General features: G+C 46.1%; 1 protein-coding gene across 1 annotated transcript in view; it reads right to left on the reverse strand.

Moving 5' to 3' along the window:
• Window positions 1-11,482, reverse strand: part of Aqp11 (aquaporin 11) — a 49,458-nt gene extending 37,976 nt beyond the window's left edge. Inside the window, exon 1 of the mRNA XM_045146121.1 lies at window positions 11,378-11,482. Within this exon, the coding sequence (XP_045002056.1) occupies window positions 11,378-11,482 (105 nt within the window). The remainder of the gene's footprint in view (window positions 1-11,377) is intronic.
• Between the last annotated feature and the right edge of the window lie 1,558 nt (window positions 11,483-13,040).

The following is a 13,040-nucleotide window of genomic DNA, read 5'->3' on the forward strand; positions in this document are numbered from 1 at the left end:
CAGCACTCGGGAGGTCTGGGCTAGAGTGAGACCCTACCTTGAAAAAAATCAAAATAATGATGATGTAACTTGACAACAGTTACACGTTATCAGTAAACAGGAGCGAACAGTTTTACCGCTGTTTTTCTCGTGGTACTGATATTGATTCCCTATAAGCTTTTTATGTGTAGAAACAAAGTTATGCTACTAGTAAGAAGGCCATAGAAAGATGACAAAAATGGCATTTTGGGGACTGGATGGCACACCTGCCTTACGCGGCAGCACTGTGCATGTGACACTCATTGCCACTAGGTGGCAGCACTATTCTTCCTAGTTCTTCACTGGCCACTCATGCTCCACCGTTTTTCATCACAAAAATAACTTGCAGGCTGGAGAGATGGTTCGGTAGTTCAAGGTGCTTGCTTGCAAAGCCTGACAGCCCAGGTTATATTTCACAGTACCCATGTAAAGCTAGATTCACAGAGTGGCACATGCATCTGGAGTTCATTTGCAGTGGCTCGAGGTCCCTGGCGTGTCCATACTCTCTCTCAAATAAATAGTATTTAAAAAGAAACATACAAAAAAGAAAGAAAGAAAAAGGCCAGACCTGATGGCGCCCACCTTTAATCCTAGCACTTGGGAGGCAGAGGTAGGAGGATCGCCATGAGTTCGAGGCCACCTTGAGACTATATAGTGAATTCCAGGTCATCCTGGGCTAGAGTGAGACCCTACCTCAAAAGAACAAATCTAGGGCTGGAGAGATGGCTTAGTGGTTAAGCACTTGCCTGTGAAGCCTAAGGACCCCAGTTCGAGGCTCCATTCCCCAGGACCCAGGTAAGCCAGATGCACAAGGGGGCGCACGCATCTGGAGTTTGTTTGCAGTGGCTGGAGGCCCTGGCGCGCCCATTCTCTCTTGCTCTATCTGCCTCTTTCTCTCTCTGTATGTCTGTTGCTCTCAAATAACTAAATAAAAATAAACAAAAAATTAAAACACACACACACACACACACACACACACACACACACACACACACATATATACCCCCACATTCAGAAAAATATCCCACCCATTCATAGATATTAGTATCTTGACATCTTACCCTAAGCAAGCAGAACAAAAACAAACAAACCAAAAACACTTTCAATGCCATGTGGGAATTATGCAAAATAGTAGAATTTGATGATTAGCTTTCCATTTGAAGCATCAGTAAGCTGTGTGTCCAGATAGCTCCAAAGGTGCCTTATTAGTGCAGGAGGTCACATGTCGGTTGCATAGGTAGCTCCAACATTTACCTACATAAAAATTCTGTTGAGGCTGGAGAGATGGCTTAGTGGTTAAGCGCTTGCCTATGAAGCCTAAGGACCCTGGTTTGAGGCTCGATTCCCCAGGTCCCACGTTAGCCAGATGCACAAGGGTGCTCAAGCATCTGGAGTTCGTTTGCAGTGGCTGGAAGCCCTGGCGTGCCCATTCTCTCTCTCTCTTACTCTCTCTCTCTCTTTCTGCCTCTTTCACTCTCAATCTCATATAAATAAATAGATACACACAAATTTTTTTTTTAATTCTGTTGTCCGTGGACCCAGCCCTGGACAGTCCGATTTAGTTGATACAGGATGCAGGATAAGCTCTCTAGATGATTCCGCTATGTGGACAAGGTAGAGAAACTATTTCTCTAGATCATCATGATCACTGTACATATATGAAAGAGAGGCTCAGAGAGTGGAAGTAATTTGTCTAGTAACAAGAGATCAAGAATTCAAACCAAGGACTTCCAGTTAAGGTGGTGGTGTAGGAACCACGCCAAAGCAGCCTAGAGGAGAAAAAGCCAAAAAAAAGGGGGGGGGGGAAGGTGTATAATAAATTATCAACCACAGCAGAGAAGTAGGAGAGATTCAGAGCGTCTAGAGACTACAGAAGCAAGCAGAAGAGGCTCCAGCAGCGGCGGCACCAGGTCCCTGTGGCTACAGCTATGAGGCTCAGTCTGAGCCACAGGAAAAGCCAGATGAAGGGATTTGCACCCACACCGGAGCTCCTCGCAAACTCAAGAAACGTGGAAGGGAGGATGGCAGGGACCAATGGAATGGCTCATGAGGAAGAGGATCTCAAGGACCAGTGGGAGAACTTCAGCCATCATCCACAGCCTCCCCTCCCCATCCTACCTCACTCACCAGTAAGCACCAGAGCCCTGGGGAAGGGAGCTCACTGACACAGCACAGGAGCTCAGATCAGTGAACCAGCAACCCAGCCAGCCTACCTGAGCCCACAGTCAGCAGAGAGGGACCCAAGCAGGAGTGCAGGGTAATTGAGACCAAAACCATCCCAAAAGGTAACTGAGGTCAGTACACACCAGGTCAGTACCTGCCAAATAAGCCTGGTAAATAGGCTTGCATTGGAAGTGCTAATTGCACCTTCCGTGTCAGGTAAATTACATGTTAAATCTGATGGATGATCAGATTTGTGGTTCTTTTTTAAAAATATTTTTGTTCATTTTTATTTATTTGAGAGTGACAAGAGAGAAAGAGGCAGAGAGAGAGAGAGAGAGAGAGAATGAGCGTGCCAGGGCCTCCAGCCACTGCAAACAAACTCCAGACGTGTGCGCCCACTTGTGCATTTGGCTAACGTGGGTCCTGGGGAATCGAGCCTCAAACCGGGGTCCTTAGGCTTCACAGGCAAGCGCTTAACCACTAAACCATCTCTCCAGCCCAGATTCGCCATTCTTAAATAAGCTATATTTTGGGCTTGTTATTTGTTGCTTCCTAATTTATACTGCCCTTGTTTCCTCTTCTGTTGTTCACTGGGAAAGGGTCTCACTCGGGTCACAAGCTGACCTTGGAACCCTCTACAGACCAGAAATCTCAGGCTCCCAGTTGACATGATTTAGGGTGTGGGGCAACACACATTCTAAGAGACTGTGAGTTTGTGAGAAGATCTGGTTGTCATCATACCTACTCTTGCATAAATACTCTGTGCTGGTTTTCATTGAATGTGTACATTGTTGAGTTAAATTTTAGAATTTGCCTATATTTTGTTCCACTCAGCCTACTTGGATACTCTCACAGCAGGCAAACTCAACACCTTTTGGGATGGCTTTGGTCTCCCTTGTGTTGCGCATCCACTGGGGTCCCTCTCTACTGTGCTGTGGGCTCGGGTAGGCTGGCTGGGTCACTGGATCACTGCTGTGATCACCTGTGCTGGGTGCTGTGTTGGTGAGCTCCCTTCCCCAGGTCTCTGGTGCTTGCTGGCGCTTGCACTGGCCGTGGGGGAGGGGAGGCTGTGGATGGTGGCTGAAGTTCTCCCGCTGGTCCTCACGATCCTCTTCCTCATGAGCTGCTCCGCTGGTCCCTGCTGTTCTCCCTTCATGTTTCTTGAGTTTGCAAGGAGGCTGATGTGAGTGGAAAACCTGGAAAACCCCCTCACCTGGCTTTTCCTGTGGCTCAGACTGAGCCTGGTGGCTGAGGCCACCTGGACCTGCTGCTGCTGCTGCTGGAGCTGCTTCTGCCTGATTCTGTTGTCTCTAGATGCTCTGGGTCTCTCCTACTTTTTTGCTGCAGTTGATAATTAATTATACGCCTCACTTTTTAGTAGAAGAGTGTATTTTGCTGAGTTTCTTTCTTTTCTTTTTTTTTGGCTTTTTCTCCCCTACGCTGCTTTGGCATGGCTCCTATGCCACCATCTTAACTGGAAGTCCCTTAATACTTTTTAAAATTTAATTTTAATTTGATCTATTTATTTGAGACAGCAATAGAGAAACAGGCAGAGAGAGAGAGAGAGAGAGGGAGGGAGAGAAAAAGAGAGAATGGGCACACCAGGGCCTCTAGCCACTCTGTCCCCACTTTTATTTAATATAATACTGGAAGTCTTAGCCATAGATATAAGGCAAGAGACACACATAAAAGGGATATGAATTGGAAAGGAAGAGATCACGTTATCATTATTTGCAGATGACATGATTCTATCCATGAAGGACCCTAAAGACTCTACCAGCAAACTGTCAGAGCTGATAAACACCTACAGCCAGGTAGCAGGACACAAAATAAACACACAGAAACCACTAGCCTTCCTGTATGCTAATAACAAACACATAGAAGATGAAATCAGAGAATCACTCCCATTCACAATTGCCTCAAAAAAAAAAAAAAAAAGGTGAAGGCTCTCTACAATGAAAACTTTAAAACACTCAAGTGAGAAATTGCAGAAGACACTAAGAAATGGAAAGACATACCTTGTTCTTGGATCGGAAGAATCAATATTGTGAACATGGCAATCTTACCAAAAGCAATCTACACATTTAATGCAATCCCCATCAAAATTCCAATGACATTCTTCACAGAAATAGAAAAAAAAAATCCAAAAATTCATTTGGAAGCACAAAAACCCTCTAGGATATACAAAGAACTCAAAAAAATTAAATAATAAGAAATCAAACACCTCAGTTGAAAAATGGGCTATGAGGCTGTAGGGATGGGTTAGCAGTTAAGGTGTTTGCCTGCAAAACCAAGGGACCCAGGTTTGATTCCCCAGGACCCATGTTAGCCAGATGCACAAGGGAGCACAGGCATCTGGAGTTTGTTTGCAGTGGCTGGAGGCCCTGGTGCACCCATTCTCTCTCTCTCCCCTACCCTTTCACTGTCAAATAAATAAATAAAAATAAAATTTAAAAAATGGGCTATGGAACCAAATAGAGAGTTCTCAAAGGAAGAAATATAGATGACCTATAAGCATCTAAAAAATGTTCTGTATCCCTAGTCATTAGGGAAATGCAGATTAAAACTACATTGAGATTCCATCTCACTCCTGTCAGATTAGGTACCATCATGAAAACAAATGACCATAAATGCTGGCGAGGATGTGGAAAAAGAGGAACCCTTCTACACTGTTTGTGGGAATGCAATCTAGTCCAGCCATTGTGGAAATCAGTGTGGAGATTCCTGAGACAGCTAAAAATAGATCTACCATATAACCCAGCTATAGCACTCCTAAGCATATATCCTAAGGACTCACCTCATTACCTTAGAGATACTTGCTCAACCATGTTTATTGTCTCTCAATTCACAATAGCTAGAAAATGGAACCAGCCTAGATGTCGCTCAACTGGTGTGTGAATACTGAAGATATGGCACATTTACACAATGAAGTTCTATTCATCCATAAAGAAAAATGAAGTTATGAAATTTTCAGGGAAATGGATGGATCTGGAAAGGGTTATACTTAGCGAGGTAACCCAGGTCCAGAAAGCCAAATGTTACATGTTCTCTCTCATATGTGGATTTAGCTACAAATAATTGGACTTCCATGTAAGGAATAAAACTCAGTAGCAGAGGCCAGTAAGCTAGAAAGGGGATACCAGGCATGGCTAAGGAACCCCGGGGCTACAGGAGGCCACTCCCTCTCCAAGCACAGACGTGGTGAACAGCTCGGTTTAATCAGGGGATATAAAGGGAATAGAAAGGGACTTAATAGGATGGTATTGTGTATATGTAAGTAGAAGAACAGATTAATGGGGATGAAAAGGACTGAGGTCAGGGGAAGAGATTGAATAAAGGAAAAGTGGAGGGAGGGCTAATCAGAATCTAAGAGGATACAAATAAGTCATATGGAAACCTATTTTTTGGACAATGGAACACTCAGAAGCCATAGATTGTTACTAGAAAATTTTCAATGCTAGGGATGGGATACATTCCAGTGAGTTGTTGGCCAGGGAGGTCCCTGATACCCCCAAAACATTACTGGCCATTGACAAGGCCCTTGGTTTCCTACCAGGAATAGATGGTAAGACCCTATTGCTGAAGACTCCACATACTTGGGCTTCAAGGCCACTGAGAAATCCTGCTGTAACTGAGCTGAAAACCTCCTCCATGTAGACCAGCTGACAGAAAGCTAGAAGAAGCCATGCTGCATGCAGTTCAGTGGGACAGAGAGAAATCACCAGTGACAATACTGAACAGTGGATACTGCAAACCTTATATTTGGCCAGCCAGGCCAAATGAGCCAATGGGTGCAATAGTGACATGTCTGTTATGGGGGAAACTAACACTGTCTGACTGGACTGGAGGCCTGCTCCCTGGGAGGCAATACATTCCTGATACTGAAAACCTACAACAGGGGTAGTCATGAGCCCTATGGGTGTAAAGTCTGTTGGCATCTGGCTAAATGTATATACTATGCTCACCAAACTGCCCAGTAAGCACTTCTCTTAATGTTCATACCCATATATTAATGCTACTCTCACTTTTGGTTAGAGAACCTTCTCTTTTCAGATGGTACTGACCTTGGGGATGACTCAGAAGGCACTATGGTGCTGGAAAGAAGTGACAGAGGAGTGCTCAGCACTGCAATATCTCTATCACACCTTCCAAGGCTCAGGGTTCATTGCGGAAAGAGTGTAAGAGCCAAAGGAAGGGTAGGACTCCTTACAAAGTGCTCCTCCAGACACAAAATGGTCTGAATATCCATGACCTCACAGCGCCTGACACTACCTACACAAGACCATCATAACAGGAGGAAAAGATGATGACATCAAATAAAAGAGAGACTGAGAGGGGGTGGGGATATGATGGAGAGTGGAGTTTCAAAGGGAAAGTGGGGGGAAGGCGGGGGAGAATTACCATGGGATATTACCTACAATTATGGAAGTTGTCAATAAAAAATAAATAAATAAAACTACCCAGCAGAAAAAAAAAATTCAAACCAAAGTCTGCTGGCTTGGGACCTTGGGCTCTCAGCACCCAATGCAGCTTCTCCCCCAGCCCCAGGTCTCCATGCCAGGACCACCCAAGTCTAATCCCCAGCAGTACAAGCTGCAACTCAAGTGCTTATTATGTGCCAACCACTGAGCAAGCCACAGAGCATATCACCCCTAATCTGTACAGCAGCCTTCAGGGAGGGTGTGCACGTGCCCATTGTAAGCTCAGAAAGGAGCAGGAGGAAGGAAGAAGAGGAAGCTGGGCTGGAGAGATGGCTTTGTGGTTAAGGCTTTGCTTGCAAAGCCAAAGGACCCAGGTTCGATTTCCCAGTACCCAAGTAAGCCAGATACACAAGGTGGTGTTTGCATCTGGAGTTCGTTTGCAGGGCTAGAGGCCCTGGTGTGCCCATTCTCTCTCTATCTGCTTCTTTCTGTCTCTTTTTCTCTCAAATAAAATAAAATAAAATAAATTTTTAAAGAAGAGAAGCTGCTGCTTAGAGACTTAATAAATACATAAAATAATTTTGTTTTTCATTTTTTTGTCTTTTTATTTATTTTTTCTTTTCACAATTTTTATTAACATTTTCCATGATTATAAAAAATATCCCATGGTAATACCTTCCCCCCCCATGCACTGTTTTTCATTTTTTGTGTTAAGGTCTCGCTTTGGACAAGGTTGACCTGTAATTTACTCTGTAGTCTGAGGGTGGCCTCGAACTCATGGTGATCCTCCTACCTCTGCCTCTTGAGTGCTGGGATTAAAGGCGTGTGCCACCACACCCGGCCATATTTGTCTTTTTTGCATGTGTGCATAAAATAACAATAATTTAAAACAGAGGAAGCTGCCTTTTTGAGACCTCAAGGGAATACCTGACGACCCGGCCAGAGAGGGGCGCAGAGCCTTTGCCTCAAGCCCTTGGACTCCAAGCCCAGGCTCTCTGGCTATACCCACTGCCCCCTTCTCATCACCGTTTACAGGCTTTATTTCTCCAACCAGAACAAGCTCCAGGGCTGAGCATGTAGCTTGTAGAGCATTTGCTAGCAATCACTTTGCCCTGGGTTCAGTCCCAGCATCGAAGCAAAGCCAGAGCAAACAGACCCTCATTTCCCTTTACTTGCCCCCTGCCTGGCCTTCCCTAGAATCCTATCCTTTCATTGACTTTCTTTTTTTAAATAATTTATATTTATTTATTTATTTGAGAGAGGGAGAGAGAAAGAGGCAATGAGAGAGAGAGGGAGAGAGAGAGAACGGGCACGTCAGGGCCTCCAGCTGCTGCAACCGAACTCCAGATGCCTGCGCCACCTTGTGCAGCTGGCTTACGTGGGTCCTGGGGAGTTGAACCTGGGTCCTTTGGCTTTTCAGGCAAGCGCTTTAATAGCTAAACCATCTCTCCAGCCCCCCTTTTTTGACTTTCGATTGATTGATTGTTATTATTATTAGCTCCACGGTAGGATCTATCTCGCATGGTGTCCTGTCTCGGGCCTTCTCCCGTCTCGGAGAGCTCCCTCTCACCGTATTTCTCTCCTGCTCCTAGAGCTGTGGCGAAGCTGGATTGTGAGGTCATAATATTTTGTTACCTAGAGAAGGGGCACTCCCGGGAGATGTTGCAGCCGTGAGGAGGAAGAGGGACGCCTGTGTGGGGGACTAGTCTGTCTTCTGCAGGGAAGCCTCTAGGTGTCAGTCCACACCTTCGCTGTGAGAGGCCCAGAGCCCCCAAAACGCAGTGGAAGCACCTGGGGCTGCACAGTTCCATCCTCTATGCACCAAGCTCAGACTAGCAGCCATCTAGCAGTGACCACAGCCACGTGCCATCGACCTCAGGGGCCCGGGATGAGCAGCTCCCTGGGTTTGAGGCCCCCCCGTTCCACGTTTGCACAATGTTATTAGAATGTTGCTCTGGAAGCGGGGCGTGGTGGCGCACACCTTTAATCCCAGCACTCTGGAGGCAGAGGTAGGAGGATCACCATGAGTTCGAGGCTACCCTGAGACTCCATAGGGAATTCCAGATCAGCCTGAGCCAGAGTGAGACCCTACCTCGAAAAACCAAAAAAAAAAAAAAAAGAATGTTGCTCTGGGTCTTCTGTGACTCACTCTGCCGCCAGGTCGCATCCACCTGCTGCAAAAGGAAATTGGGGGTGGGGGGTGAAAGCCCTGTCATGGCTTTGACATCCTACACACAAGCCGCTTAGGGAAGTGGCTGGCACGTTCTCTGAGCCAGTTCTCTGAGCTATCCTGACCACCATTCCCTCCCTCTGAATCTAAGCGCTGTCCACCCTGGAGGGCCAGGGCCGAGGAAGTGAGGGAACCACTATGCCCCTGGGCAGAGCGCTGGCACCGCAGACCTAGGCGTGTGCAGGGTGACTCTTGCCAGCAGAATTCAAACACCTGGAGACTGAAACTTCCTCGTCACGTCTTCCCTAGGATGTTGCCCCATAAGCCTGGATTTAGTTGAACAAAATCTACTTTCTCTGTTCACAAAAGCAAGAGGGGAGCCCGACGTGGTGGCGCACGCCTTTAATCCCAGCACTCGGGAGGCAGAGGAAGGAGGAGGATCGCCGTGAGTTCAAGGCCACCCTGAGACGACATAGTGACTTCCAGGTCAGCCTGGGTTGCAGTGAAACCCTTCTTCAAAACAACAACAACATGTAGGCTGTTTCATATCTTGTTTATCATGAACAATGCTTCAGTGAACAGTCGTAATGTCTCCTCAAGATCCCGACTTCAATTCTTTTGGGTAAATATGCAGAAGTAGGATTACTGAGTAATACAGTTGTTCTATTTTTAATGTTTTGAGGAACCTCCACACTCTTCTCCATAGCAGCTGTGTCAATTTGCATTTTTGCTTTCCACCAATAATATACAAAGGCTTCTCTCTTCTTCACATTCTCACCAACACTTACTTTTTGGCTGTTCTTTAAAAAAAAACTATTTTTATTTACTTATTTATTTGACAAGAGAAAGATGCAGGAAAGAAAGACAGAGAGAATGGGCACGCCAGGGCCTCCAGTCACTGCAAAGGAGCTCCAGATGCACGCACTACCTTGTGCATCTGGCTTACGTGGGTCCTGGGGAATCAAACCTGGGTCCTTTCAAACCCGGGTCCTTTGGCTATACAAGCAAGCACCTTAACCATTAAGCAATCCCCCAGTCCCATCTTCTCTCTCTCTCTCTTTGTTTTTGTTTTTAGAGGGAGGGTTTCACTCTAGTCCAGGCTGACCTGGACTTTACTATGTAGTCTCAGGGTGGCCTCGAACTCATGGCAATCCTCCTACCTCTGCCTCCCAAGTGCTGGGATTAAAGGTGTGTGCCACCACACCCAGATCTTTTGTCTCTTTGATAAAAGCCATCATTAAAGGTGTGAGGTGACCATTCCTTGTGGTTTTGATTTGTATCTCACTAATCATGAGCAATTGCTGAACATTTTTTCACATGCTCTTTGGCTACTTTGTATGTCTTCTTTGGAGAAATGTCTGCTCCAGGCCTATTGCCCAATTTTAGTGGCCCTTCTCCTTAACCACGTGGCCACCTCTTCTCATGTCCTTTGCCCATTTTTAAAAATTTATCCTTTTCTTTTATTTTCTTTCCTTCCTTCTTTCTTTCCCCCCCCCTCTCTCTCTTTATTTCTTTCTTTCTTTCCTTCTTTTTTTGTTTGTTTTCCAACATAGGGTCTCACCCTAGCTCAGGCTGACCTGGAATTCACTACGTAGTCACAGGGTGGCCTCTAACTCACAGTGATCCTCCTACCTCTGCCTCCCTAATGCTGGGATTAAAGATGTGTGCCACTATGCCCAGCTAAAATTTATTATTTTCTTTTATCTTAGAGAGAGATAAAGAGACAATTGGTGCACCAGGGCCTTAGTCTTCAATTGAACTCCAGATGCTTGCGGCACCTAGTGGGCATGTGTGACCTTGTGCTTGCCTCACTTGTGTGTGCCCGGCTGAGGTGGGATCTGGGGAGTCCAGCATGAGTCCTTAGGCCTGGCAGGCAAGCGCCTTAAACACTAAACCATCTCTCCAGTCCTTTTGTCCTTTTTTTTTTTTTTTTTTTGATTTTCAAGATAGGGCCTCACTCTGGTCCAGGCTGACCTGGAATTCACTATGTAGTCTCAGGGTGGCCTCGAACTCACAATGATCCTTCTACCTCTGCCTCCTGAGTGCTGGGATTAAAAGCCTGCACCACCACACCTGGCTGAGTTCAACTTCTTATAGAACATGTTCCAAAACAGGCTTTAGTCAAAATGACCAAAGCCCATGTCATCACCAGACCGTTTGCTTCCCTTTTCTCCTCAGCTCAGGCAGAGACATGGCGGGGTTAAGTCCTCTTGCTGGTGCAGCACCTGCCCCTGGGGCTACCTCCCCACCCACACCCCACCCCTGCATCACAGCCGAGCTGCTAGCGTTGACACTGGCCAGGGACTTTGCAAATGAGTCAGGTCAAAAGGTTCAATGTGGGGCTGGAGAGATGGCTTAGCGGTTAAGTGCTTGCCTGTGAAGCATAAGGACTCCGGTTCAAGGCTCGATTCCCCAGGACCCCCGTTAGCCAGATGCACAAGGGGGCGCACGCGTCTGGAGTTCCTTTGCAGTGGCTGGAGGCCCTGGCGCGCCCATTCTCTCTCTATCTATCTTCCACTTTCTCTCTCTCTTTGTCACTCTCAAATAAATAAATTAATTAAAATGAACCAAAAAAATATTTTTTAAAAAAAGGTTCAACACCTACACCCGCTGCTTTAATGGGGGCGTTGGGCTTATCCTTCACCACGCAGAGGGCAGAGTAGGTGCCGGTGGTCTCGGAGACGAGGGCATGGTGCAGACTGCCTGGCATGGTGCTGGCTGCTGGACAGAGGACTCACCCGCACACCGTTTTTAGTTTCCTTGGAAGAAACCGGCACCCTGGCAGCAGCTGAGGAAAGGTGCGTACAGAAGTGTTTTAGTTTGATGTAGTTACGCTTGCTTTGTGCTTCTAGTGTCCCATCTATGAAAGGAATTGTCAGGGCTGGAGAGTCGGCTCAGTGGTGCATGCTTTCAAAGCTTGACTGTGTAGGTTCGATTCCACAGTACTCAAGGAAAGCCAGATGCACAAAGTGGCACATGAGTCTAAAGTTTGTTTGCAGCAGCTGGAGGCCCTGGAAATGCTCATTCTCTTTCTCTCCCTGCTTGGAAAAAAAAAAAAATTAAATTGTTGTCAAGATTAATGTCATGAAGCTTTCCCCCTGTAGTTTCCTCTAGGAGTTTTACAATTGAAGGTTTACGTTTACGTCTATAATCCATTTAAGGCTTCTGTTGTTATTTTTTTTAAGTGTTGGGGATTGAGCCCAGAGCCGTGTGTATGCTAAGCATGTAGGCCACCACAGAGTTTTGGCTATTTGAAGTCATGTGATTGCTGTCAGATGTTCAGGAGGCAAAGATTTTCTCCCATTCTGCAGACTAGCTTTCCTGGCAATTGTGTTCTTTGCTGTGTGTTAATTTCATATGTCAATTCTTTCTTTAAAATTTTTAATTTATTTATTTGAGAGCGACAGACGGAGAGAGAAAGACAGAGGGAGAGAGAGAGAATGGGCGCGCCAGGGCTTCCAGCCTCTGCAAACGAACTCCAGACGCGTGCGCCCCCTTGTGCATCTGGCTAACGTGGGACCTGGGGAACCGAGCCTCGAACCGGGGTCCTTAGGCTTCACAGGCAAGCGCTTAACCACTAAGCCATCTCTCCAGCCCTTTTTTTCAATTCTTGAGATTATTTCCTGTGTGACTAGAGCTTTTTTCAGACAGTTTTTGCCTATACCCATATTTTGACATATTTTCCCTCCCTGTTGTTTTTTTTTTTCTAGAAGTTTTTATAGTTCCAAGTCTTACATCAAAGTCTTTTTTGAAGTGATTTTTGTTCAGGGTGAGAGCTATGGATCTGGTTTCCTTATACATATATGGAAGTCCAGTTTTCCCAGCACCACCTATTGAAAAAGCTGTCTTTTCTCAGTATATGTTCTTGACACCTTTGCCAAAAATTAGGTGACTTCAGATGTTTGAGTGTATTTATGGCTCTTCCATTCTAACCTATTGATCTAGATGTCTGTTTTTGTGTCAATACAGTGCTGGTTTTGTTCCTGTAGCTCCGTGGTACAATGTGAGATCAGGCATTGTGATCTTTCTGCTTAGGATTGCTCAGGGTCTTTTGTGTTTCCATATGATGAATTTTTTTCTAGTTCTTTAAAAAATATTTATATTTGGGCTGGAGAGATGGCTTAGCGGTTAAGCGCTTGCCTGTGAAGCCTAAGGACCCCGGTTCGAGGCTCGGTTCCCCAGGTCCCACGTTAGCCAGATGCACAAGGGGGCGCACGCGTCTGGAGTTCGTTTGCAGAGGCTGGAAGCCCTGGCGCGCCCATTCTCCC

Source organism: Jaculus jaculus, chromosome 3 (assembly GCF_020740685.1).
Source record: "Jaculus jaculus isolate mJacJac1 chromosome 3, mJacJac1.mat.Y.cur, whole genome shotgun sequence".
In the NCBI taxonomy this organism is placed as follows: domain Eukaryota; kingdom Metazoa; phylum Chordata; class Mammalia; order Rodentia; family Dipodidae; genus Jaculus; species Jaculus jaculus.